Source organism: Aegilops tauschii, chromosome 4, assembly GCF_002575655.3.
Source record: "Aegilops tauschii subsp. strangulata cultivar AL8/78 chromosome 4, Aet v6.0, whole genome shotgun sequence".
NCBI lineage: Eukaryota > Viridiplantae > Streptophyta > Magnoliopsida > Poales > Poaceae > Aegilops > Aegilops tauschii.
In genome coordinates, this window is record NC_053038.3 from 524,903,344 (window position 1) to 524,929,843 (window position 26,500).

Below are 26,500 nucleotides of genomic sequence, written 5' to 3' on the forward strand. Positions count from 1 at the left end.
GAAGGATATATATGTATTCCCTTGGTGTCCAGACATTAACTGTTGATGAGCATTGTGCTGCCCTGTTTGGCTTGCATTTTGTTTCTGTTTCTTTTCAAAATCCCTAAACCATATAGATGCAGAGCAAAATTGGAAGATGGAGATCTTCACCAATCACCAGGGCTGATCACTACAACTTTTATTTGTCTCCTGCATCAAAGTATTCAAGGAGAGCACGTCATACAAGGATGTAAGTAAGGCTTCTGCGCTTGCATCCATGCATATATATTCTGGAGTTGCTACATTCTGCCTTGAATGGATTTGGTAGGGGATAAGAGATATTGACAAAAGTAATCAATTGCTCTGAAAACTGTCTTCCTTTCTGTTCAACTTCAGTTCAGTAAATTCATCCTAGAGCCTGTCGTGGTTACTTTCCTGGGACTCTAAAAATAATTGCCCTGAAATTTGATCATTCAGTCATAACTTAAGTTCAGTACATAATAGCTCTGAAAACTGGGATCTCGCATCTTATTTACCTACTGACCTTTACCTAGTGCATTACAAATCAGAAGCTCAAGGTAGGCTCATCGAATGACGATGATTAATTAATTACCTGAAATCAGGAGACACCAAAGTGCAACTCTGAAACTGAAACTCTACCCATTGCTGTAGCTGACAGCAAGAACACAATGTACGGAAGCACTATGCTTGATTTTGTTTCAAATGCTTCCATCTCAGTATGATTTATCTGTATGTTCGCCTTGTGAGATGGAAGGCAGCCTACACGGAGATGCGTCCTGGTGCTAATCCCAAGCTCGCTTTGATGCCTTCCTCTTGACTTAATTAGTTATTTTCAATGACGCGTGTTGCTTGTGGTGGAAAAACCGGTCACTATTTTTGCCTTGTTCTGGCTCGATCTCTGAGGGAGGAGTTTGTGTAGGCTTATGCCTTGCTAATTGAGGGTTTTATTGTGCACCTCTGTGAGATTTTAACTTGTAGAAGGAAACACTGAATTTCTATCAAGTTATGTTGCTGCTGATATCATTACCTTATGTGTTCAGTGTAGAACAACAGAGCGACCTGGAGGATTCCATTACATGTGTAGCTCTTTTCTTTGCAGGACCAGAGGTATTTACAGAAACATTATTTCTGTAGATCAAAAGTATTCAATCTAGCTTGTGCATGTAATCATGTTTTGCGTGCATGGCTGTTCTCAACACTGTAGATGTAACTGAAGGAAGCTGCAAGTCATGTAGAGCATACAAAACAATTCTGCTCACGAGGACATCGCAACAGACTTACGAGCAGAGATAAACAAGTTAAAAGAAGTGGAGGCAGCAAAAGCTACTGAAGCAGCACAAAAGCTTCAGCAGAACATACAGGAGCTGCAAGTGGCAGCCAGAGAGAAGGATGATGAGATTGGCAGATTGAGAGCAGAAGCAGTTGATGCAGAAAACAAGGTACAGATTTGCTATTGAGGGTACATTACTAGAAATGCACTCTTAACTAAGAAAAAAAAGGAATCCAGAAAGACAAAAATGGGCAACCTGAGATTCTGAAATGACCTTGTTTTCCTTCCCTGTCATTTGCCCAGTGACGGAATGATCTGTTTATGGTGCGGCATATCCACAGCAGACCTCTCTACAGATACATATGTAGTCCATGGACGATATCGTGTTTATAGGTAAATCTGACCGGTCGATGGTAACACTAATAAAATGTGATGTTTAACCAAATTCACTAATCACTGCTTGCAGCTTAGTTGATTGCCTCTTGACATGTGATCATTGGCTGTTTTCTGATATGCATACACAGTAGTCTAGTCCTTTATAGACCAAGAATCATGTTTCATTGTGTGCCGCTTTATTTTTCCTTTTTGCTGCTAAAAGGCATAAACATCTAGATTCTTGATATGCTACCTGCATGAAACATGTGCCATTGGAGACACAAACTGATTGTAAAGTAAGGAATTATGTTTCCTTTCTATGATATGTAATATCTATGTAGGAACCTCTACTTCTGGGAGTGCTAATTGTGTAGAGTTTGTTTTGTAACAGGTGACTAGTCCAAAGAGTCGTCAAAAGTGCAGGAGCAATACCAGTGAGTTGCAGCTTGAACAGTGCATGGTGAGTCTCCCTTTTACAGTTTTACTCCTTTGCTCACATACTACTACTTATTTGCTCGATGCATCACAGATCCAGCATTTGGTGGTACTGATCTTCTCAAGATCTAGTCAATTATCTTGGCTATTTTTCTGCTTAATATTTTTGTAGTGCCATCTTTTCTGGAAATCGAGGTGATCTAAGTGTACATGTTCCTTATAAGATATTATACGGTTTCTTGCTCTGTTTTCCATCCAAGTGGATCCAACGATGCTGACACACACTGATCAATTAACCTTGTACATGGAAATTTTGGTCCCGTTCTCTTGTAGAGTCCACCAGTTGCATTGCGGGTGATCTAGATTGTATTTGTTAGCTAGTATTTCTGTTTGTATATTTGCCATCCATTGATTAATTTGGAGGGGTGATGTATCATGTACATGGTTGATCTCATAGGTTTTACCAGATCTTAGTACTGGTTAGATGGGGAGTATCGATTTCAAACTTGTCCATGTTCGATTCGTATCTGAAAGAAGAAAAATAACTAATCTGTAGGATTCTCGAGTAATAGTCCCACCATCCCCATTTACACGGCGTCCTCACGTTTCGTGATTTAACTGTGACCATTAATTTCATCAATAATACTACCTCTGTACCAAAATATAAGACTTTATAGGTTAAACTAGCCTACAAAAACGTCTTATATTTTGATATGGAGGGAGTATGTGTCATAATAATCATACCATTGAAAACTTTTTCTGGATACAGTTTTGGTGATTCACATTTTGTGACAGATAACTAATGTTTAGTTGGTTAAATTGATGGTCAAACTTGTAATTTGAAACGCGTGTGCCACGTAAATTGGGATGAAGAGTATGACTTTATCACGATACCTTTAAACTTCGTGCTACATATTTGATTTTCTCAAGAAATTGTTTTACATCTATGAAAGACTGACTGTTATCACCATGGAACCTTTTGATTTATTGCAGCTAACACGTAGGTTTTTGTATTTGGTTCTATCTGTTGGAACTGTTAATGCTCTTTTCATTTGATCGCAGCATTATCGCGTAGGTCTTCGGCTCATTTTCATAAGCAATCGCAGATGTCGAAGAAGCTCGACACCTTAAGAATGAACACCCTGCCGTTATGTTCAAGGTTTTTGAGTCGCGACTTGGCGAGTCGCCGCGAGCCCTGCGGCTCAGCGTATAGTCGACGAAAGTCGCTGTATAGTCGCCATAAGTCGCTGTATAGTCGCGAGTCGCCCTGATTTTTGGAAAACGACTTGGCGATTAGTCGGCGACTATACAGCGACTAATCAGCGACTCAAAAACCATGGTTATGTTCCTTACAGACAAGATGAGCCATTACAAGCAAAGCGACGAGAAAGCATTCCTGCGTTGGTTCTCCATCACAGACAGTATGAAGTGATACTCTATTCGAGGACTGTTTTATGCCTGCAGACGCAGCAAGAAATGGCGTGCATGGAATTGGCAGTTTCTGAGAAATTGCACATCCATTAGACCATGGTATTCACTACATATTTAATTCATGGCCACAATTTGTTAATATTATGCAGTAATTGTTTTATATAGGCCTCCCACTCCCATAGGGGGAGCTGAATTCAACAAACCACAAGCTAGCCTGTCCTTAATTATCAGGTTCAACAAACCACTTGACTTTTGTCTGGTAAAACAACTTGTGATTCGTAAACAGGAACGACTGCGATGTTCTTTAAAACTTAATGATTGGGATGTAATTGCTAAAATAACTGGCAAGTGGTAATCCTAGACAATTTTACTGTGTTGTCGAACGAGTCAAGTCGTTGTGTACATGTGCAAATGATAAACTAACTTGGTTTCCGTCCATGAATAGTTGAAGTGTACATTGACTTCCAGCTGCCTTAAGTACTTGCCATCTCGACACAGCATTACTATGAAGCTATCTTCATCTTTCGACTACCCGGTGCTATTGTACAAGGTGTGTCACTTTCTTCAAAGTTTATGCTTAATGACGAGGTCTCTTTTTCCTTCAGTTGATTGATTTTTTACTGTCTTTTCTGTTTTTAATTTTTTTACAGAATTTTCTTCCATTGATCTTAAATATGGTGTGGTTTGGTTTAATGATTTCCCCTTAATAATAAGTGCCTATTCATTTAATTGTCATCGTTATTGTTCACACGACATCATTGTATTCTTCTCTTCCCGTAGTAATAAATAATACCAAAAGATAGATGTCATTCAGTACATCAAACAACTAGTTCATCACAGGCACAGATGGACAAACGCCTCCTGAAAGCAGCGACTGATGGTGATTCCACGTCCATGAAGCACTATGCTTGTCATAATCCAGGCATTCTTCTCGGAAGGACTTTGCGGATGAACACCTGCCTTCACATATCCTCCATCCATGGTCACCAGAGATTCTCCGAGGATGTGGTGGCACTGGAGGAGTCTCTCCTCACCACTGTAAACTTAGATTGGGAGACGCCACTTCTCGCGGCGGTGAGAAATGGTCACGTCTCTTTGGCTTCTTTTTTACTTGGAAGCTGCCATCACCTAGGAATGGGGCAAGCAATCTTAAAGCAAGACAAATATGGATTTAACGCACTGCACCATGCCATTCGCAACGGTCATGAGGAGCTTGCGCTGGAGTTGATTACAGCAGAGCCTTCTCTGTCGCGAGCTGTGAGCGAATGCAACGAGTCACCCATGTTCTTCGCCTTGACAAGGAATTTTACGCGTGTGTATGAGCAACTAGTTCAAGATCCTCTTTCTTCTTATACGGGAGGACTACACGGTCGCAATTGCCTACATGCTGCAGTCAGAAATGGGAATCCAGGTAAGTCTTAAACAATACATGGAGTGCAAATTACAGTCACTAAACATCAACTTAATTGTTACAATATCATTTCATGATGTTAACAGTCATTTCTTGATAATTTGTCTTCAGAAATGGCTAAACAGATTCTGGAAAAGTATCATGGACTAATGATCACTGAAGACATTAATAAAGTTACTCCAACAAGACATGCTGTACTTTTTGACAAGATTGACATGTTACGAGTAATACTGTTACATGATCCAACCAAAGGATACGAAATAAACAGCATGGGTGATCCTCTCCTTGCTGCTGCCGCATATCGAGGTCGAAGTAATGCTGCTCGAGAGCTTCTGAAACACTGTCCTGATGCTCCTTATCGCCAAGAAAATGGTGGGACATTGCTTCATAGAGCTGTATGGGATAACCAAATAAAGTTCGTTAAATTTGTCCTGACGACACCGCTACTTCGCAAACTCATCAACATGCAGGGCAAGACTGGAAAAACCGCTCTACATTATGCAGTCCGGAAGTGTGATCCGGAACTAGTTAGTATTTTACTATCTCACGAGGATATAGATGCGACAGTGCTTGACAACATTGGTGTTTCAGCGGCTTGGGAACTGAAGTACGTCATGGAGAATGCCAAGACTTTAAACTGGGTACGCACATATATTAGACCTATGTTTTCAAGTCTAGTTAACCATTCATTGTTCAAATAAAACTGTTCGCTTAAATACACATATACATATCGATACTTGACATTTCATGGCTCTTAAATTTATTTATGTATATGTTCTTTAATAGTATGCCTTGATTGTTAATCCTGGGAATCTAATCCTAGCTAGTGGTCGGATGAAGGAACATTCTTGCTCCTTGTTTCCTGTGTTTGTTACTTACAATGACTACTCACCCCAGGCTTTTAGCAAAGGTTAATCGATCATATAGGTACTGGAGTCATATTTGGCCATATAATCATCTTAAGAGATTGTTATGTTTAGAAAAATGACCCACCCGCTAGCTGGCTGCGCTTTATTTGTGCGTAAATCAGTCTACCACCCGCTAGCGCCCAAGAATATAAATCACTTTGCTATACTACCAAGCTATTGCTTGTCAATGACCTCTTTGGTCATTTTTATTCATATCCTTGCCAATTATTTGTTAAATGCGTGAGAGTTTTGCTAGATACTCCCTCTATTAATATAAGACTTTTTTTAGATCACTGCTTTAGTGATCTAAAAAGTCTTATATTAGTTTGCAGAGGGAGTATATTGTAATTATCTGGACACAGTTTTAGTACACATTTAATGTCGAAGTCCAAGCCTATTACCCAACTGTTGCTCCGGGCCGTAGAGCATGCCTGCTTCCTCCCCCTTTTTCTGGGCAAATCTTTCCATGCTATAAGAAAATTCATGACAATGTAAACATTAATCTAGATAAATTAGTGTCCACAATACTAGTGCACATGCCTGTCACTGACGGACCAAATATGCCATATGCGACCAGTTACTCGGCTAATGTCTAATCGCCGATGTCCCTAACAACCAACAACGGTAAAGGAGAAGCAATTAAAAACAGGCTACCCACAGGCCCCAATGGCTCGGACTCCAGGCTGAGCCGGCTCAAGAAAGACAACCGATGTCGTTTCTGGCAACCTGGCAACCCAACGGTGCTGCTGCTCTACGGTGCAGAAATGTATGATTTATTGCTGTTCTGCACTTAATATAATAACAAGTGTGATTATTTCATTTATCAGCTCAAGTAGACACAGCTTAGTTTGGCATCAAAAACTTGTAGACATATAGAATAGCTAAGTTTTATTATCTTATGAGCTGCATTAATACCTTCATTTGAATTCATGCAGAATGAAGTCTTGATGCTTATGCTAAAAGCAGATGCCCAAAATGCCACATCTCTCTATAATCTTCACGGGAAAGCCAAGCAACAAGCAATCGATGCTGGAAGGAAGGATGCGAAGTCACTAACAAAGACATACACAACCAACATTTCATTAGTGGCCATTCTCATTACGACAATCACCTTTGCTGCTGCTTTCACCCTGCCTGGAGGATACAGCAGTGTTGATGGAAGCGAGGGACTTCCGATCATGTCTCAGAAGATTGCATTTCAAGCATTCTTGATCTCTGACACCTTAGCAATGTGCTCCTCATTTGCCGTTGCCTTCATATGTGTCATAGCAAGGTGGGAGGATTACGAGTTCTTGATTTATTACACATCTTTCACTAAGAAGCTCATGTGGTTTGCATATGTGGCAACTACGACGGCTTTTTCAACTGGTTTATACACGGTTTTAGCCTTGCGTCTCCATTGGTTGGCCACTGCAATTTCTGTTCTGGTAGCTTTACTGCCCATTCTAACTAAACTTCTTGGCGAATGGCCTGTTTTGAAGCTCAGATTCCGATTGGGAAAAACTTTCAACTCCGATCTCTTAGACATGGTGTGATCTCAACAATTTGTCTGATTGTTCCGATTTCAGACAATAATTTGTAATTTATAGGTAATCAACATTTTTTGGCTACTCATTTTGTGTTGTCGACTCGTGGCGAGAAAATAGTTAAGTATTATTCTTGTATACCTTTGAAATTTCGGACAAAATATTAATTGTGATGTTATTCTTATATTCCACTCAAGTTTGATGCAGTCATTCAATCTTTCTAGAGATGGTTCGTGACATCTGCAATGACAATTGCCATGTACCATTAGAATATGAAAGATGAGAGTTGCCACAGGAACCATAACAAAGATGCTAAAAAAAGCTGCCCAAAATGTGTTGTCCTCTGAATAACTTGATACTGTTTATCGCTACCAACTGTAATCTCCGGTGGTACAAGTAGGGTGTTGATACAGTTGGTCCATCTTACAACACTGGGTCAGCATATAATCAAGCCAAGGATGCACACAACGTACACACAATTTGTTTTGATATAGGTCTTGCAACCGAATGACAGATCTTGGAGTTCACCAACTACGAGTTCCTACTGAGTGCCCATGCTATCAGAACAACTTCTTTTTTATAAACATCATCATCCTTTATTCAATCATCACGAGGGTTGTGTTGTTTACAATTAAAGGTATCACCTCAACAGGTGATTCCAACCAAACACTAGGAGGGGAGAATCTAGCTATTCTAGCCAATTCATGAGCCACCATATTGTTCTCTCTATTACAATGCTCATAGATGACATGATTAAAATCTAAAGACATAAAATAGCTGTCGTTGAAAATAGCACTTGCCACGCCGAGACCTATAATGCAGTTTCAGTTTTTCTTTAACATGCAAGCTCATCCACCTTTTTTTGACACAAGTGTCATGGCATGGGTTTTACAACCAGAACAACATATTTGGAGAAGTTAAGGTCATTAAAAGTATGAAACCCTAAAAATCCTGAAGCAGAAAACTCCATTTATTTTTCTTTTTAATTGGATCTTATTGGATGGATACCTTGGGCTACAAAAAAGAAAAGAGAGATGTGCACCGACCGTTGCTGCAGCATAGGCGTCTCGCCGTCATGCAACCGGCGGAACGCCCCTCTGATCACTCGCCTCGTACAGGGTCGGGGCACCTGGGCAGGGTGGTCGGCGATCGGGGTAACCACTAACCAGACGTTTCTAATTTGGAAACCGCTAGGGATCAAACCGTTGGATGAAATGGCATATACGACCACTGATGAGCAGGTGGCCGCCCTCCACGCTATAATTAAGCCACCATTGGGCATTTTTTGAAGGAATTTTTCTCATTTTTCACTGATTTTTCAGTTTTTACTATTTATTTATTTTTGTTTTTTCTACTTTTTAGTTTCTAATTCATGAACATTTTTTCTAAATTTGAGAATACTTTTTGAATTCAAGAACATTTGTTGAAGTATAATATTTTAAAATTTTGTGAACATTTTTTCAAATTCCACGAGCATGGTTTTGAGTACACAATTTGTTTTTTAAATCACTATCCTTTAAGCTTTCTGATTTTTTTCAAATTCATGAATATTTTCTGAATTTGTGAACATTTTCTTAATTCATGAATGTTTTGAATTTGCAAATATTTTTCATATTCATGATTTTTAATGATTCATGAACATATATTCAATTTTATTAAACGTTTTTCCCATTTCATAAACATTTTTAAAATCGCAAAACATATTTTGATTTTGAGGACATATTTTAATTCACATACTTCTTCAAGTCATGAATATTATTTAAATAAAAATAAATAAATTAATATATGAACAAATAATACAAATAACTCACACTCTTCCGGTGGGAGTTTCCCCTTGCGCCGGGTACAGCTCATAGGGACTCGTGCTTGAGGAACACGGGCATCTTGCTTGCAACAGGTTGACATATATCAGAGCCGACCTTTTGGTGAAAGAAAAGGAGGAGGCATGGAGTGATGGGCGAGTCTATGTCTCGCTTCAAGAGAGACAAAAGCACGCGTCGCCTCACGGAAGTTTCAAATTGGACAACCCAGTTAATATAAATCTGATATTTCTTAGGTTTGATCGTTTATATACAGGTTTCTATTGTTATTTTTATTGTTGGTTTCTATATTTTCTAAAACATTATCAATTCATATATTACAAAAAACTTGATATACTTAATTATTTAAAATATTTACAGTGAATTTTAAGAAATGTTAGCACAGGGGAAAAATTGTCAGTATAATAAAAAAATGTTGATAGTGTAAATTTGTCAAACTGAAACAAATTTCACGTGCATCCAAAAAATATGTGCATCACATTTCACAAATATTTTTATGCAATGCAAAAAACATTTCATGAAATTTATTTTTTTATACCATTTAAAATAGTAAATTATATTTATAAAAATATTAATCATGTATTTTTGAAATGTTAAAGGTGTATACAAATTTATTTATGAGCACCAGAAATGTATAGTGTGTATGAAAAAATAGACATCAAACATATATTTGAAAAAGTTTAAACATGTATAAATTTTTATACAATATGTATGAAAATAGAGATCAAAACATGTATTTAGAAAATGTTTAACAAGTATAAAAAAATGTTATATACTCCCTCCGTTCCTATATATAAGCCTTTTTAGAGATTCCAATGCGGACTACATACGAAGCAAAATTAATGAATCTAAACACTAAATATGGCTATATACATCCGTATGTAGTCTGTATTGAAATCTCTAAAAGGTCTTATATTTAGAAACGGAGGGAGTATATTAAAAAAAAGTACAGTAATACGAAAAAATACACATCAAAACATAGTTTAAAATGTTAATCATATATTAAAAAATATTAAATGTTAATCATATATAAAACATGTTGCTGATGTATACGAAAAAATTGTACAATGTGTACGGAAAATGTGGACATGTGTTGAAAACCCCCCAAAGAAAACCGGTGAAAACCAAGAAAGGAACAAAGAAAACCATACAAAACCAACAAAAAACAGTGGAAAAATCATTAAAAAAACCAGAGAAAAAACTCGCGTGCAGATAAATATCGGGCCAGACTGGTAGCGCCGTGTTGTAGGCGAGTCCTAGTACAATTTGTAATTTACGAGAAATAGCATTTGCAGAGCGATCAGGAGCTTTAGTGCCATGGGGCTTTGTTATTTTACTGTTTGTGCTCGAGGGAATCCTAGTAATTTGGCGCCGTGTTCTGTTGGAAATTTGGGTTTGCAAGGACGCGCCAGCACCTCCCTGAAGAACTTGGATACGGGCACGTCCATGCCTCGCTTCACGCGAGACAGAGCGCAGCCTCGCCTCAAGGCCAGCACCAGACTGGGCTGGCCCAGTCACCTGGGAAGCCACAACCTTGTTTAAAATAAACAAATAACTTTTTTGTTGCCGTTCTTTGCTTTCTATTTTTTTTACTTTTGTTTGTACCTCTAAATGCTTAGACTAAGAAAATAACTTCTAAAATACGTCTGAAAATACTTGTCGTATAAATGGATAAAAATAAATGTATCTAAAATTAAAATATGTCTCGATACATCCATTTCACTGACAAGTATTTCCGGACGGAGGGAGTATAGAAAAATATATAATGTGTATGAAAATATTGATCATGCATTTAAAAAATATTAATTAAGCATTTGCGAAATGTTAGTCAAGAACTAGAAAAATGTTAATCAAGTATTTAAAAAAATATTAAATATGTATAGAAAAAAGGTTTCCCATGTATAAAAAAAGTACAATTTGTATTTAAAGGTGTTGATAATGTATTTAAATTTTTTAAATATGTCTAAACAAATGTTGATTATATTTTTTGAAATGTTAAACATGTATAAATATATTTTCATGATTTAAAAATGTATTTAATGCAATTAAACATTTTCTTTCACACAGTTTACATTTGTGTGTACATCAGGAACATTTGTATATAAATTTTTAACATTTTTAAATTATTAAATTAACATTAATAAAATTATGTTATACTGTGTTACTTTTATTTAATCTATGCTGTACGTTATTTGTATACATGATGAAGGTTTGTATATACATGTTTAACATTTTTCAAAACATGATCAACATTTTTATATACATGCTTAATATTTTTAAAAATCGTGATTAACATTTATTCATATGGACAAAAGATAGACAAAGAAAAGCAACGAAAACAGAAAAAAGAAATCAAAAGAAGAAAGAAAAAGGATCGAAAAAAATCAAAGATGCAGTCAGGGGGTCAAAAGGGGATTGCAAATTATGGGAAGTGAATAAATTAATGGCAAATTCGTCATTTCTTATAGTACCAAGAGAAAAAGAAAAGGAAAGGAATAGAGAGAGAGAGAGAGACGGTCAAGGAGGAGTCAAAGGAGGGTCCAGTATTTATTTGGCCACGCTTCCACTTGCACTGCCGGCCCCAAACCCTCTCGATCGTCTCCCCAGCCGCCATGGATGGATGCTCGCTCGTCCCAGAGAAACCCGAATCCCCTCCTCACCCGCACCACACCGTCGGATTCCTCGTTCCGTTAGCTTCCCACATCGATCCAAGCCTCGTTGACATGCATTCATCTTATCTCTTCCCCGCTCCAGGGTCACTGCTGGGTTGCTAGTAGCACACGAAAGCGAGGGTCAAGTCGATGCTGCCGCACGTGGAGGAGATCAACAGGCCGCCAGATTAATTGGGGACAAAAGAAACAGGCGATCAGTTTCATTCATAGGCGCCAACTCCGAGCAATGGTACAAGAAGGAAAAAAAGAGTAAGAGTAATGTGTTCTGTAGTTAATTAGACAACTTAGTTAGATCTCAACTTACCTTATCAAATATTAAGGGCAACTCCATACTCTGCTCTATCTGCAGAGACAGGAACAACGAAGGTCGCTGACTTTGACGCCTTCACTGACAATGGCATTCCATATAAGGGAAAGGTGTGATAGCTCCCGGGTGCAGGGACACCCTCATGAACAGTAGCTTCAAAACAATATGAAAAAAAATTCTGAAATTTTGGGGGATCAAATATGATCAAACATTTGATCTTCTTGCGAATTTTCGGCCAGAAATAACACTCAAGGAGCCCTCACCGGAAAAAAACAAAATTACTGCTCAAAAGTACACATAACTTTGAACACTGATTTTTTTTGTGAGGGCTCCACAAATGTTTTTTGATGCTAAAACTTTGCACGAACGTTAAATGTTTGGTCAGACTTCATTCCTCAAAGTTTCAGATTTTTTCGACTATTTTTTCATATCGTTTTGAATTTACTGTTCAAGAGGGTGCGCCTGCACCCGGGAGCTGAAAGTCCAGTCTCTTCCATATAAAGAGCTTGTCGTCGTTGTATGTTGTATCTTCTGTTTCCTTTTCATTTATTAGCCTTGCTACGACGAGTCTTTGATCAGACCGTGGCGCCAAAATTCCTACTTCAGTAAACATATGGTAGGTCACGGCCGCATTTTTTTTTTCAGGCTTAATAAATAGACGAAAACCAACATAGTAATCGGTGACGTTGACAATGTTAATCGAGGACAAGCCTGTGTGGTTTCGCGGAAAGACGAGCCGTGCAGGATGGTCCAATCCGATCAGCAGCTCGTCCCTGAGGTTGAGGTACATGATGGGCTGCTTATCTGCAAAAACAAAGTGGACACAAGTGTGTATCAGGCCGGCTCACCTTTCTTTGCCATGCATGCCGCCTCAGCCTGAGGATGCCTCTCGCGCAGTCGGATGCAAAGCTCAACCAACTAACTTACTTACCAGCTAATCTAATCCCAAGCTAGGAACTAGCTAGGCTTATGGGGGTGTTAGAAGTATAATTATATTTAGTTAGAGATTAGGAATTAGAGAGAGGGATACGGTTAAACTATGTAGAATTTGTCCTCTACTTCAAGTCTCTCTCCTCATATTATACTCTATATATACCCCTACAAGGGTCAGATCAATACAACAACACAAATATTCATCCATCCAATAATTTTTCTACATGGTATCAGAGCGGTTTGTCCAATGGCGCCGATCCTAGGACCTTCCCCTTCTTCCGCAGCGCGCCGTCCCCGGGGAGAATCAATCTCCTCTCCCCGGGAACGCGGCACCCAATCGATCAAAGATTAGATCAGTTCTTTAGATTAGCTTAGCTACAAATTTCAAATTCCAATCTAGGTTTGATTTTCTCGGCCATCAATAAACTTGATCGGACCCTCAAGTCCTACTACAGATCCATTGTTGCGCGCGGAAGCGATTCGAGTGAAAAGTTCTCCGAGCTCTAAAGCCGCGCGCATGCATGCAAGCAGCCGCTCCTCTTCCTCTGGCCGTGCGCGTAAGCCCATGGCTGACACCTTCCCGATCCAATCTACATCAACACCATGGGCGGTCGGCAGCCAGCCGCGCGTACGAGTGCGTCGACGGCCAGGACTCTCGCCTCCACGTCTCTCCTCCATCGAGCGACCTCATCGACCCGCACAATCAGCCCAAGGCCCCAGCCTCCAAGCTACTTCGATTCGCGGTGCATGCATGCACCAACGGAGGAAAGCAAAGCCACAAGCGTCTACAAGAATCCAGCCGGGTCCCTCCATGCGCATCTAGCGCGTGTGCACAACAGGAGGGACATGCACCAGGCCGGCGAGGTCCCACAACGCGTACACCAGGAGGGTGTCACGAGCTTGACCCGATCTGCATCGACGACCGCCCTCAACTACAGCCGCGCGACTCCAGCACGTTTATATACCCCTACGAGGGTCAGATCAATACAACAACACAAATATTTATCCATCCTATAATTTTCTACAGGGGATGGCATATGGGAGTGGGACTGACCAATTACGATGCCATGTCAAACCAGATGCCAGTTACTAAGCTCCTTTCTTTTTATTAGTCAGGATCGGAGAGGCAAAAGTTTTACACGAGTAAAGAAAAGAGAGTAAAAATAAAGCATTGCTTGATTAGGGAAATCACCTTGTTAAAAATGAAGGGCAACTCCTTACTGTCTTCTTCACTGAAGTGACCCCGTACGCTGCTGCATTCGACACCTTGAGCCACAATCATGTTCCACACATATATGATTTTTTTTGCACTGCATGTCCTCTTCTGCTGGTTCTCATTTGTCTTGGGTGCCCATTTTACGTACAAGCATTCTTTGAGTGGATCGTGGTGGCAGAATTCCTCGACGGGGCTCTGTGTCTTGGCACGGTAACATTTCGATGAAGCTCCAAATCTGTAATGTTGACTATATTAACCAAGGAGAGTGAAATCTTGTTCAGGCAACCGTACGTGGATCAGAAAACATGGGCAGTCCCAATGAGATGTCACGTGGGATTATCAAGGAGGGAAGACATGCAGTGCCATTATGGGGTTTGGCACTTCGGAAGCTATAGCCGGGGTCAGAGTCGCCAGTTTCCAGGCGCGATGGGGGGAATCCTATTTTGGTTTTTGTATGGCCCGGCCCATTTCCGTGTTACATCCCAACCGCTTTTTTTGGTTTCTTTCTTTTTTTTTCATTTTCCTTTAGGTTCCCTTTTCTGTTTCATTTTACATTTTTTTATTTTTTATTTTTTTCCTTTTTATTCTATTTTTTTCATTTTACGAAAATCTATCAAATTCATGAACGTTTTCTGAAATTATAAACATTTTTAAATTCACCAACATATTTTGAAAATGATAAAGAAATCACAAATTTGCGAACATTCTTTTAAATCCTAAACATGTTTTGAAATCATGAACATTTTTAAAATTCACTAACAATTTTTCGAAATCATGAACATTTGTACAAATTCCTGAACATTCTGTTAAATCGTGAACATTTGTACAAATTCCTGAACAATTTTTAAAAATCATGAACATCTTTTAATTTATGAACATTCTCTTAAACCGTGAATATTCTTTGACTTTGCAACTATTTTTTGAAATCATAAACATTTTTTGAAATCATGAAGAATTTTTTAATTCATGAACAATTTTTGAATTCAGGAGCATATTTTTTTGAAATCGTGAACATTTTTTAATAAAATTCTCATTTTTAATTTTTTTGTACTTTTTGAGGCACCGAATTATTGAAAAAGCCAAGAAAAAACAAAAGGAAAAGAAAAATAGGGGGTGTCCTGCCGACACATGGGCCGGCCCAGAACGGCGCGAAGGGGAGAGGGGTGCGTGCGCGACTGGTTTCCAGCGCGTGGGTCGCCGAATAAAAGGTCCTGCGCAGTGAGTGATGATGATGACATGGTGTTGGACATCTTGCAGCCTTCTTTAGTGTATTTTGAGTAGATGTTATGTTTCTTGCCTCAACTTGGTAACATGCGGTGCTCGAGGCCCGGTAACTAAGCCTCCCTGTTGTTCTTGTTTGGGTTTTCCCATGGTTTTCCAAAATGAATTGGACAACTCTTCTCATAATGTAATGCGGGAACTCCCTGCTCCTGATTGGCAGAAAAGATTCTAGAAAGAAAAAAAAACACATATGGAAGGGGTAACTAACCTAGCTACCATGACCAAGCGACTCGCGTCCAAGCATTGCCGCCAACCAACAACGCCGTTGGATCCTTCCTCCACCGCCACCCCCTCCCCCGTTGTACCTTCCTCCATCGCCGCACCTTTCTCCCTTCGCCGCCGCTGAGGGGCCCTCCGGCAAAGTCCGGATGGCTCCGGGGAAGGCAGTGGAGGGGCCCTTCTCCGACTGGTTGCGGGGCGTGCGCCTTGGTGCGTGGCACGCAGATCGGCCCCAGATCTGGCAGGATGGGTAGCATGGCGAGGTAGGGCATGCGGCGGCGGCCGTGGAGCTGCCGCTCGTGGCGCCGGTGTTTCCTGGCTTCGGCTTGGAGGGAGGGGATCGGTCGGCGCCTGTTGACCCGGATGTTGATTTGGTCATCTTATATTATGTTACATCATGTCCATATGAAATTTTATTAAAATATATCACATTTTCTTATACTAGAATGCATTTCACATAATTTGAAACAGAATTTCCATTTACTAGAAGAGGCAAATTCATCTTTCTATGGATTTCTTTGTTGTGAAGGGAGAAATGCATTTCTGAAGCACGTCATGAGTGCTCACATTCTCCGTCTTAAGCAAAGAACATGTGCTCTATCGCATCAACTTTGTAGGTGGAGCGGGCACTAACCTGGCCCATTAACATATACAATGTACTACATTTTTTAGAATTTAAAAAATAATATGTATTTGTATTTAAAAGATTGCTATGCACAAGTTTAACAAGAAAAGTGTTTGCATATTGTAGAAAAATGTGTTCATCTATTTGAAAATAGAAGTTTATGACTTTAAATAAAATGTTGAGTTACCTCAAATTATATTCATGCATCCAAAAAATAGGCAAGTCATATGTATTTACAAAAAATAAATAAGAATAAAAAATAAAGATGAAATAAAATAAAAGTACAAAAGTTTCAAAAGATAAAAACAAAAGAAAAACCTAATTATGGCCAGCTTCAATTCAAGCATGTGTGATCAAATATTTGATTTGTTGTTGAGAAATAATTATATTAGAATTCTTGATCACCATGTTGAGCCATCTATCCTGGGACAAATGTATTGTAAGTTGCATGATTCGTCCAAGCATAATTTTGAGGATTGCAACATGTTTCTTCAAATAGTTAAATCGACCATTGATAAAGGACGATTAAAATTTGTTGAGACACGAAGAGATGACCAATCTATTCCGATTGGTCCCGATGGCAGAAAGTTTTTGCATCGGCTGCTTCAAGCCGATCCATTTAAAGAGAAGGTAAAAACTGCAGGTGATAGGATCAAGCTTTCAAGTAAAGAAGTTGTTGAAGAGCATAATGAACATAATCTTGAGGGCGAGAATTCCATCGAAGCTACAATGGAGACGCCAAGGACTAGGGGGCAGCAAGAAAATCCAATGATCGATGAAAGCAAACCAAAAGAAAACAAAGGCCGAAATAAGCGCAAGTGTAAGAGATCAAAAATCACCTTCGCTGAACTATTGGATAAATATCATAAGAAGAGTGAAGAGACGAATGCTTATCGGCCAAATCATGCAAAGAAACCAAGATCAACCCCAAGGCGCAGATATGAGGATTGGTATTGGCAAAGTGAGAATTTTAATGCAACATATTCATATCCTTATTTTGGGCCGCCAATGCCAATGCCGTGGATGCCTCCCTATACTCATATAGATCCATATCCATCATGGGACAGGTATGATACAAGGGCACATTCTTCATCTTATTTTAGACCATCTCACAAATAATCACATGTCAAAGACCGTTTCAATCATAAGGAATCGGTCCGGACCCCATGGACAAAGAAAGAGGTGGTCAAGCAAGTATACCGGGTCAGGAAAGATGGTCGTAAGTGTGCTACTTCAGATTTGGTATCAAATAACAAAGAGCCAATTAAAGTGTTGACATTGGCTACAAAAGGCAAAGAAGTGGAGCAATCAATTGTTAAAAATAAAATTGCCAAATCTGAAGAAAAGAAGTTGAGGGTGCACAAAGCCAAAAAAGAATTGCCATTGGTCAAAACAGAATCACAGTTGAAATGCCCACTCGGCTTATCATATTGGCAAAAGAAGAAATTACAAAAACTTAGTGCACAAGAACTTGAAGGAAGGAACATGGCATGGGTTCCCAAAGGAAGTACTCAAAATAAGAATTATGTGCAAGCTTCCATTACAAGAAGTGCAGCAAAGGTGAAGAGGGAAAAGAGTGAAAACTATGAAGGACCAAGCCGAAGGTTTCAACATCTTCGGCCCACACATTATCCATATTCTTCAACTATGCCATTAATGTCTATTCCATGGAATTCGTCATCAGGTATGATTGGTTACCCTCAATGGGCTTATAATGATGCATGGTTGCAATATAATTTCTTACATCATGAAAGGGTATTGCCAAATCACTATATATTTGATTAGCTACAAGTTTGTTGCTGATCCAAAGAGTAGAAATACTTGATTTGTCATTTCATTTGTTTATTTCGACTATATGTGCTTTGAATGAAGTTTACATGGTAATGGCCGATATTTATCTATCGTCCTAAGATTATGTCAATGCATGGCCGGTGTAGTACTCTAACATCGTCCTTAGTTCGATTGGAGAGTGAGACAAGCACTACTAGGAAAAGGCCTACTAGTGGCGCACCAGTTTTGCCTACTAATGGCGCACTACTGGTGCGCCACTAGTAGCACGCCACTAGTATTTTTTTACTAATATAGTTGAACTAGTAATGGCGCACTGTCCTCTGGTGCGCCATTAGTAATTTTGAAAAAAAAAATTTACTAGTGGCGCACCGTGGATGTGGTGCACCATTAGTATTTGGACACTAATGGCGCACCAACACATGGTGCGCCATTAGTATATAGTAGTGGCGCACCACATGTGTGGTGCGCCATTAGTGTCCATATTATCTTTAGCCCTTTTCCTAGTAGTGAAGGTACGTGCTCATGGAAACTTATATTGATGCCTATATTATGATTAAATGGAGTTGAGACATCATGACCGATGTCATTGAATATATGCTGCATAGGCCAATTCATAGTTGCAGAATTGGCTAGTGGGCTTATACTTTGTTTGGATATGATTTGGCTTATGCATCTTTGAGATCTATAAGAGGCCAAACCATAGCTGATTTTATTACTGAACATCGTATTAATGACATGCATAATGTTGATATTAGCCTTGTCTTTCTAGTACTATGGAGATTATGTTTTGATGGTTCAATTCGTAGCAATGGCCAAAGTGTTGGTGTTGTTTATATATTTCTTTATGGTACCATTTTTAAGCCTCATGCCGCTTAGAATATTTTTATGCATGATTAATCAAAGCCGAATATACATTGTTATTCGGATTGAATATTTTATTTGCTATAGGTGCTATACATATTGAGGCTTTTGGTGATTCGTTATGAGTAGTGCAACAAATATCCAGGGATTATCAATGTTTTGACGAATCACTTTTAGTTTATCTTGAGATATGTCTAGACGTAAAGAAAACCTAATTATGGCCAGCTCCAGTAGTAGGCCCACCTACTGGCCCTTAAGCGAAATCACACACAAAGCGGGGAGCTCACATTCAGCGTTTAGTGCATGAAATAGGTCCTATAACACTCAAGACTAGCTATACGGGCCAGCCCAATGACTACAGAAATTTTATTTATTACTTCTGAATTTTGTTGTTAATATTTTTTAGTAAATACTATTAATGTATATAAAAATATATGCCGCAAAAATAACAATAATCATATATTGGAAAAAAATATTCGTCTCAAGTTATAAAAATACTCACAGATTTAGGGGGAAATGTTCATATATTAAAGAGGACTTCAAATAGTTAGGAAAAGTTTTCATGTTTAAAAAACATTCAGGGGTTCAAAAAGGATTAAATATTAATGTATTATGGAAAAACATTCAGGGGTTCAAAAAGGAGTATAACTTACTTGCATGGATATACAAAAAAGGAGTATAATGTATAACTTACATTGATGGCTTGCTGATGTGGCATCATTGTATGCCTGGGAAAAATAAGTAGTGAATTGTGGCAACAATAGAGAAAAAGAGTATTGTTTCTAAAAAGAATTAAAGGATAAGTTATATAGGTATGCTCCAAATGCCCAACACATATACCGTGTCTATGAGAGCACAAAATGTAATGCAAAAAAATAATCGATGACTTACATGAATGAACTGATGATGTGGTAGTGCTGCATGGATAAGCTAATGTAAAAAATATAACTTGTAACATACATGCATTGCATGTTGATGTGGCATGGTTGCATGGCTATGAAAAATAGATAGTGAGTTGTGTCACAATTAAATCTAATGTGATTTAAAATCCAATGAGAATCCACTAATGCATGTGGCATGGTAGATAATTCTTATGTGTAGATCCTACGGATCCTAGCGGATCTAGCTAGTAAATCTAACGGCTACAACAGTTTTGATGGTGTGAAAGCATGCATGTTGAGATAATTAGAAGTAACGGGGATCAAACTCTTAGGTATACAGGATGACATCATTTTTTTAATACATGACCACCTCGTTTAATTGTAAGAATATGTTTTTGCAAATAAGCTTTACAATTTTTGAAACATTTTCTTGATATTTCAATAAACATTAGCAATATTTTTTGATACTATATAGTTCTTATATAAAAACAAAAGAACATAAATAAATTTAAAAATAAGTTATTTTAGGCCTAACATGTTTGGCTAGCCTAACAATGTGCTTGCCAGGTACCAACCTATTTCAACCAATGAGCTAGAGGGACTCGTGCGATAGGAATTTTGTAATCCTCGCCCATTGCGTGGAATAATGCATGTCCGGTTCAAAGCTTGCGGAGGGTAGAGGGCCTCGTAGGCCTGCCTAACTAGAAGGATCAGCTGGAGCAAATTGGTTTCTATTTTTACAAGGTTCCGTCCATTATTTTTTGTTCCATTTTCTTTCTTTATTTTTGTGTTTTTCCTGCCGCTTTTACTGGTTTCTTTCGGCTGTTTTGTTTTCTGTTTTTTTTCTTCTGTTGTTCGTTTTTTCTGTTTTACTTTTTTGTTTTTACCTCTCCTTTTTATTTTCTACAATTTTTTATATTTTCAAATCATGCCATTTTTTAAATGCGCGAACGCATTTTAAAATTCATCAATGCTTTTAAAATCCATGAACATTTCTCTTGAGAATTTTTTATTTTTTTAAATAGTCTTCAAATTTGCGGGCATTAATTTTGATAAAACTTTAAAAATTTATTATTTTTGTTTCATATGCATTTATATTTATTACATTCATGGACACCTTTGAAATTATCAACATTTTCTAGAATTTAGAAACATTAATTTCATTAAAAACTAACAAGTGAACACCTTTTATAAAATTTGGGACTATTTTGAAATTAATGAACAGTTTTTCCAATTCAACAACATTTCTTAAATCATTCCATTTGTATATCTTCCAACAAAATTGATAGCCAATTTTTCCTAGCGTGGCTAGCATTTGTTTTCTACTGGTCTGAGATCTACGTTTTTTTCCGTCCAAGTGGAAGAAAAACAAAACTATGCGAGAGTGCGAGCCAAGTCCAGCGATCGAGCGCTAGAGCCTATGCGGGCGTTTTGCCATCTATTCGGCGCATACAATAGTTACTCATTGGCAAGGTATTTCCTAACTGACGCTTGATCCGTCAAGTTGTTGGACAAACAAACGACTCACACCTAGCAATGTATTTTGGGCCGTCCCATTCAGGTTGCACGGATCCCGGTTTTGGTTACCTTCTAGAAGGTTCATGACCGGTACAAAGGTTTGTCCTAGATTTTTTGTTTATGTTTGTTTTTCATTTATGGGTTTTTTATTTTCGTTTTTTCTTTTATTGCATATTTATTTATTTATTTTGAAATTTTCCAAATTTTAAAGATATTTCCGTTAATTTTTTTCTAGAAATTCGAAAAATGTTAGGAAATAAAAAGTAATCATGTTTTTCATGATACATCTATGTTTTTAAATGTTTGGAAATTTCATAAATTACTTTAGACGCTTTAAGAAAATTCATTGTTTAAAAAAATACTTTTTAAAAAGAATAGTTTTTTAAATCCTGAAAAAAACTGTCTAAAAGTAAAAACAAAATGCTAGAAAAACAAAATTAATTGCTAGAGTGCGATGGCAATGGGCCGGCGCAATAGGTGGGTGGTTGTGGTTTTTTTTGGGAGGGGGGGGGGGGGGGGGGGGGTGAAGCATGTGCGTCAGCTCGGCCGGACCGGCTTAGCCATTGGCACGGGCCCTCCTATTTGATGTGCGGGTCTATGACTCGCGCCTATTGAGAGTAATCGGTCAGTCTCGCCTACAACTACATCGATCACTGGCCAAGCCCAGTTCTACAGTGTATGCTCATGGTAGTGCAGCGATAGTTGGTGCAGCCTTTACACACTTTCCACTTATTCATATATGCTCTGAAATGCTTCAAAAAATCTATATTTGCAGGACTATTTTTTGTACAATGTTTAAAACATATTTCTGACATACAGAAAATGTTCATAAGAAATAAAAAATGTTCACAGCATTTATGAAAATTTTCACATACTTAAAAAATGCTCATGATAATATAAATTATTATTTTTGTAATTTCTAGAAAATGATCATTTCGTTCATAAAATTATTCATACATTTAAAAACATGTTCTTGACATTTTAGAAAAATGTTACTTAAATGAAAAAAATCTCACAGATTTTTAAAAATGTTCGTAACATATAAAAATGTGTGTGACATTTGAAAAAATGTTCATAAACTCTTAAGAAATTGTCGTATGTCTAATTTTTTTAATGACATTCGTGAAAAAATTTCAACTTGTGTTTACAAATGTTCACTGTGTATTAATAAATGTGCAACGTGCATCTAAACTTGTTCAGCATGTAGACAAAAATGTTCAAATTATATTAAAAAAATAGAAAACAAACAAGAAAAAATAGTCATGAAAGAAATCAAAGGAAAACCAACATATGAAAACCTATAAAGGAAAGGACAGAAAAAAGAACAACCTCGCTAAATCTTCCCAAAACCGGGCGGATAGGTTGCTAAAACCAATAAAACTAATCCCAACTATAGGTAGGACTTTCCTAAAACCGCACGCTAAAACCGCTCGCTCACATGTTTTTAGTCCGGCCCACCCGAGCATGAGTGCAAAGAAGATACTTTGAGAAGATATTATGACGAGTGCCAAAGGTTGCTCAAGGAATTTCCTCATGTCTCATTTCAACATATTCCAAGAGCACAGAATCAAGAAGCTAACCGTTATTATTATTATTTTTTAGAACGAAGGCTCGCGAAGAGCCCGACTTTGAATTAACAAAGCCATCAACCGGACAGGAATTACAAACATACAGCAAACCACACCGGCCCAACGATACAAGGGAGCACTATAGGAAGCTTACAACTCAACGCAGCGCACAAGCACGAAAGGAAAATACAACCGAGCCCATTGCTTGTACTAGCCGAAGACAGCAGCAAAACTGATAACAAAGGTAGCGACAGGCACAGCAGGATGAAGACCTGCTAGAACAGAGTGTGGGCATGAGCTGGGCTGACTCGCAGGATGAAGAAAACCAGGCGTCTTCCTCCTCTCGCGCCGCAGAGGGACCCTTCCCTCTCGCCTTGGATCGAAAGGCATCGAACCAGCAGACCTGAGAAGCGCTCACCCTAGAGTAGAAGCGATGGCAACCTCGGGGCCAGGAGCAACCGCAGAGCACAACACCATGAACAATGAGCACACAACATCCACTGTACCGCCGCAACCAAGGACACCAGTAGACTGCCGGAAAGCCACCAGGAGCAGCTGCCGAAGAAAGGCAGCAAGGACATCAAGGAAGACCGCAGAACGTCGAGGAGCAAGATCCGTCGGCCGTTGAAGAAGAGAACCGGGAGCCCACAACCGGGGCCGAGTTGCTAATGCTGGGAAGGGGAACCCCATCCCCTATCGCCGGATCGAAGGCGCCGTACCGCCAGCCTTGAGCCAAACACGCCACAACCAGTGGCCACCACCCTTGAGGGGAACGGGGACAATGCCGGCCATGCGAATCCCGACGAAACCGCCGCCGCCAGACAACCAGAGCCGCCCAAAGCTCGGACCTTTGACACACCTCACCTGAACACGAGCCCTCCCCAGGCGGCACTTCCAAGGAGGAGCACGACACGAAACATGCCGTTGCCGCCAATCCTAGCCGGATTTTGGGCTTTCACCCGGGAGGGGGAACGAGGGTGGAGAGGGGAGGACCTCGGCGGCACCTCCAGGGAGGAAGAACGGCGCCAAAGGCGTCGCTGCCGCCGGGCTGGACAAGCCAACCAAACGGTTTCCCGTAGTCCCAAGCCTCACCAGCGAGCACACATCAGCTCCAGATCCGGCGCACGAGACGCAAGCAGCAGGGGACGGCGGTGCAGAGGGAGTCAAGGACGAGGGAGCCAGACCTCAGATCCGGCGAGGAGGGGAAAACTCCGCGCCGCAGCCAGCCCCCGCCGGCGGCTCACCACCCGCGTGGTCGAGCAATCCGGCAAGAAGCACCCGCAGCCGGCGCCAGCCGAGAGGACGCCGCTGCCTTGCCAAACAGGGCCACGGCCCCAGATCCGAAGACCTCCGCCACGGACGAAGCGTCAGAGGCCTCGCCGCCACCTTCCCCGGCGTCCGCGGGCAAATTCCGGGCGAGACCCTCAGGTGGCAACGAGGGAGAGCGGGGAAAAGGGGGTGGCGGCGCGGGTGGAACCCTAGTCGCCACCCGAGTCGCCCAGGAGGACGACGCGGGGGCAGGTCTCAGGAAGCTAACCGTTTGGCTCAAAGTGCTTCAGGTTATCGAGTGATTCAAGAAATCTTGAGTAATGAAACCTCGAATAGTGACTGGAGAGTTGAAAAAGCCGACTACCTTAGGAATCCGTCACAGAAAGTTACCAGAAAACTAAGGTATAAATCGACTAAGTATGTTTTACTGGATGATCAGCTGTACTACAAAACAATCGATGGGGCATTGTCAAATGCCTGAATCAAGAAGAAGCTAAGGTGTTGATGGGCGAAGTGCATGAAGGGATATGTGGAGCTCATCAATCGGCTTGTAAGATAAAATGGATCATTTGCAGAATTGGATATGTTTGGCCAATAATATTGGAGGACTGTTTTGAATATTACAAGGGGTGCCAAGACTGCCAACGTTTTGGTAATATTCAGAAATCGCCTGCATCGGCCATGAACCCAATAATCAAGCCATGGCCGTTTTGGGGCTGGGGAATTGATTTGATTGGCCAGATTTTTCCACCCTCAAGCAAAGGATACCCCTTCGCTGAGTATGTATGTCTAGAATTTAACAGACCTCTTGAGCACAATTTCACATCTCGAGGCCTTCTCAATTTTGTCGTCTTCCCTGTGATTACCAATTATCACATTTTTCTAGTAGTAGATTCGGCTTGATTGGACCAAACCAAGGCAACAAGATTCTTCAATTCCAAAGTATTGACTAGGTAGGACAATGTACCTATTTAGATCCCTCAAAGACTCAATCATCCTTCATTAATGGCTGATTGGACTTACTGCCAAAAGTCATGGCAATTATTAGTAGTATAAGAAGCAAAATTATACCATTTACAATATGCATGGTGCTTCAATTCATTGAGGAGCGGTAAAGGATGTGACAATATTTTTATGTGTCTGTTTTTTCAATCTCTCATAAAATTGATCGCACTTGGATACATGAAATGTACATTCTATTTCCTCTTGCCAATTCTTGTGAATCGGCTTGAGGGAAGAGTAAGCAACTGATTTGGCTTGTGTTGAGCATAAAAATTCAGCAATAAAACAATCTTTAGTTTCATGGTCCGGGCTATCAGATTACTCACTAGCATACATGTTAGCATAATGTGACTTATGAGCACTGTTAGCCTAAATAGTTGTTTAGTCCATTTACACACTATTTAAATTACATGATAGTACGTTGTTTCCATTTAATTAGTTGTTTATCCCATTTGAATTGGCCATTATTTTGCCTGTTTAAGTGGCTATTTAGCTCAAACAATGGCTAAATAGCAACTGACCGATTGTTTACCGTTTACAGTTTAGGATAATATTTCTTATGAGATTCTCCAATATTACTTTGGCTTTCGTTGACCAAAGCTTTTTGCAACAATTGAGTAATACTGAGAAACTCAAAGTACTCTAGCCTTTCTTTTTACAACAAAAGCCAAATCAACAAGATCTTTTCTAAAAATTGTCAAATTAAAATATATGGGTTTAATATCTCTCTTTTGATGTAATCAAGGATGAACTCACCATGCTCTTGCTACCGAGCAGTTGACTGGATGAGTGGTAAACCGAGGAGAGGTTTACAACATGTAGACATGTGCAAGTATGTAGAGGAGAAACTTAGCTGCTCCAAAACCTCACCAAGAAATTAAGAATTTGAAGCGAGACAAATGGATCAATCAGACTGTTGATAGTCAAATTTGGCAGATGAAAAATATGGATCGTGATGCTAATGTGCTAAGCTGAAGATTGTTTTTTAACTGAAGATATACACACGCTGATGGAGTTGGGGAGGTAAGAGTACAGGAAGTTGAAGATTTAGACTCCAGTTTTGTTCACGTACAACCACCATCAGGTATAATATGAAGACGGGGCTACGGTTGAGATATGCTTGATTATTTGGAGCACGGAGAGGAGCGGACGTCGCTGGTTATACTGTTTTTATTATCAAG

At 39.5% G+C, this 26,500-nt stretch overlaps 1 protein-coding gene across 1 annotated transcript; it reads left to right on the forward strand.

Moving 5' to 3' along the window:
* Window positions 1-144: 144 nt before the first annotated feature.
* On the forward strand, window positions 145-7,545 carry LOC109732947 (protein ACCELERATED CELL DEATH 6). Its single transcript, XM_045232080.2, has 8 exons — window positions 145-229; window positions 1,041-1,107; window positions 1,205-1,439; window positions 2,037-2,105; window positions 2,175-4,061; window positions 4,352-4,922; window positions 5,034-5,563; window positions 6,766-7,545. The coding sequence occupies exons 5-8, from the start codon at window positions 4,017-4,019 to the stop codon at window positions 7,363-7,365; spliced, it is 1,746 nt and encodes a 581-aa protein (XP_045088015.1). The 5' UTR covers window positions 145-229; window positions 1,041-1,107; window positions 1,205-1,439; window positions 2,037-2,105; window positions 2,175-4,016; the 3' UTR covers window positions 7,366-7,545.
* Window positions 7,546-26,500: the final 18,955 nt, after the last annotated feature.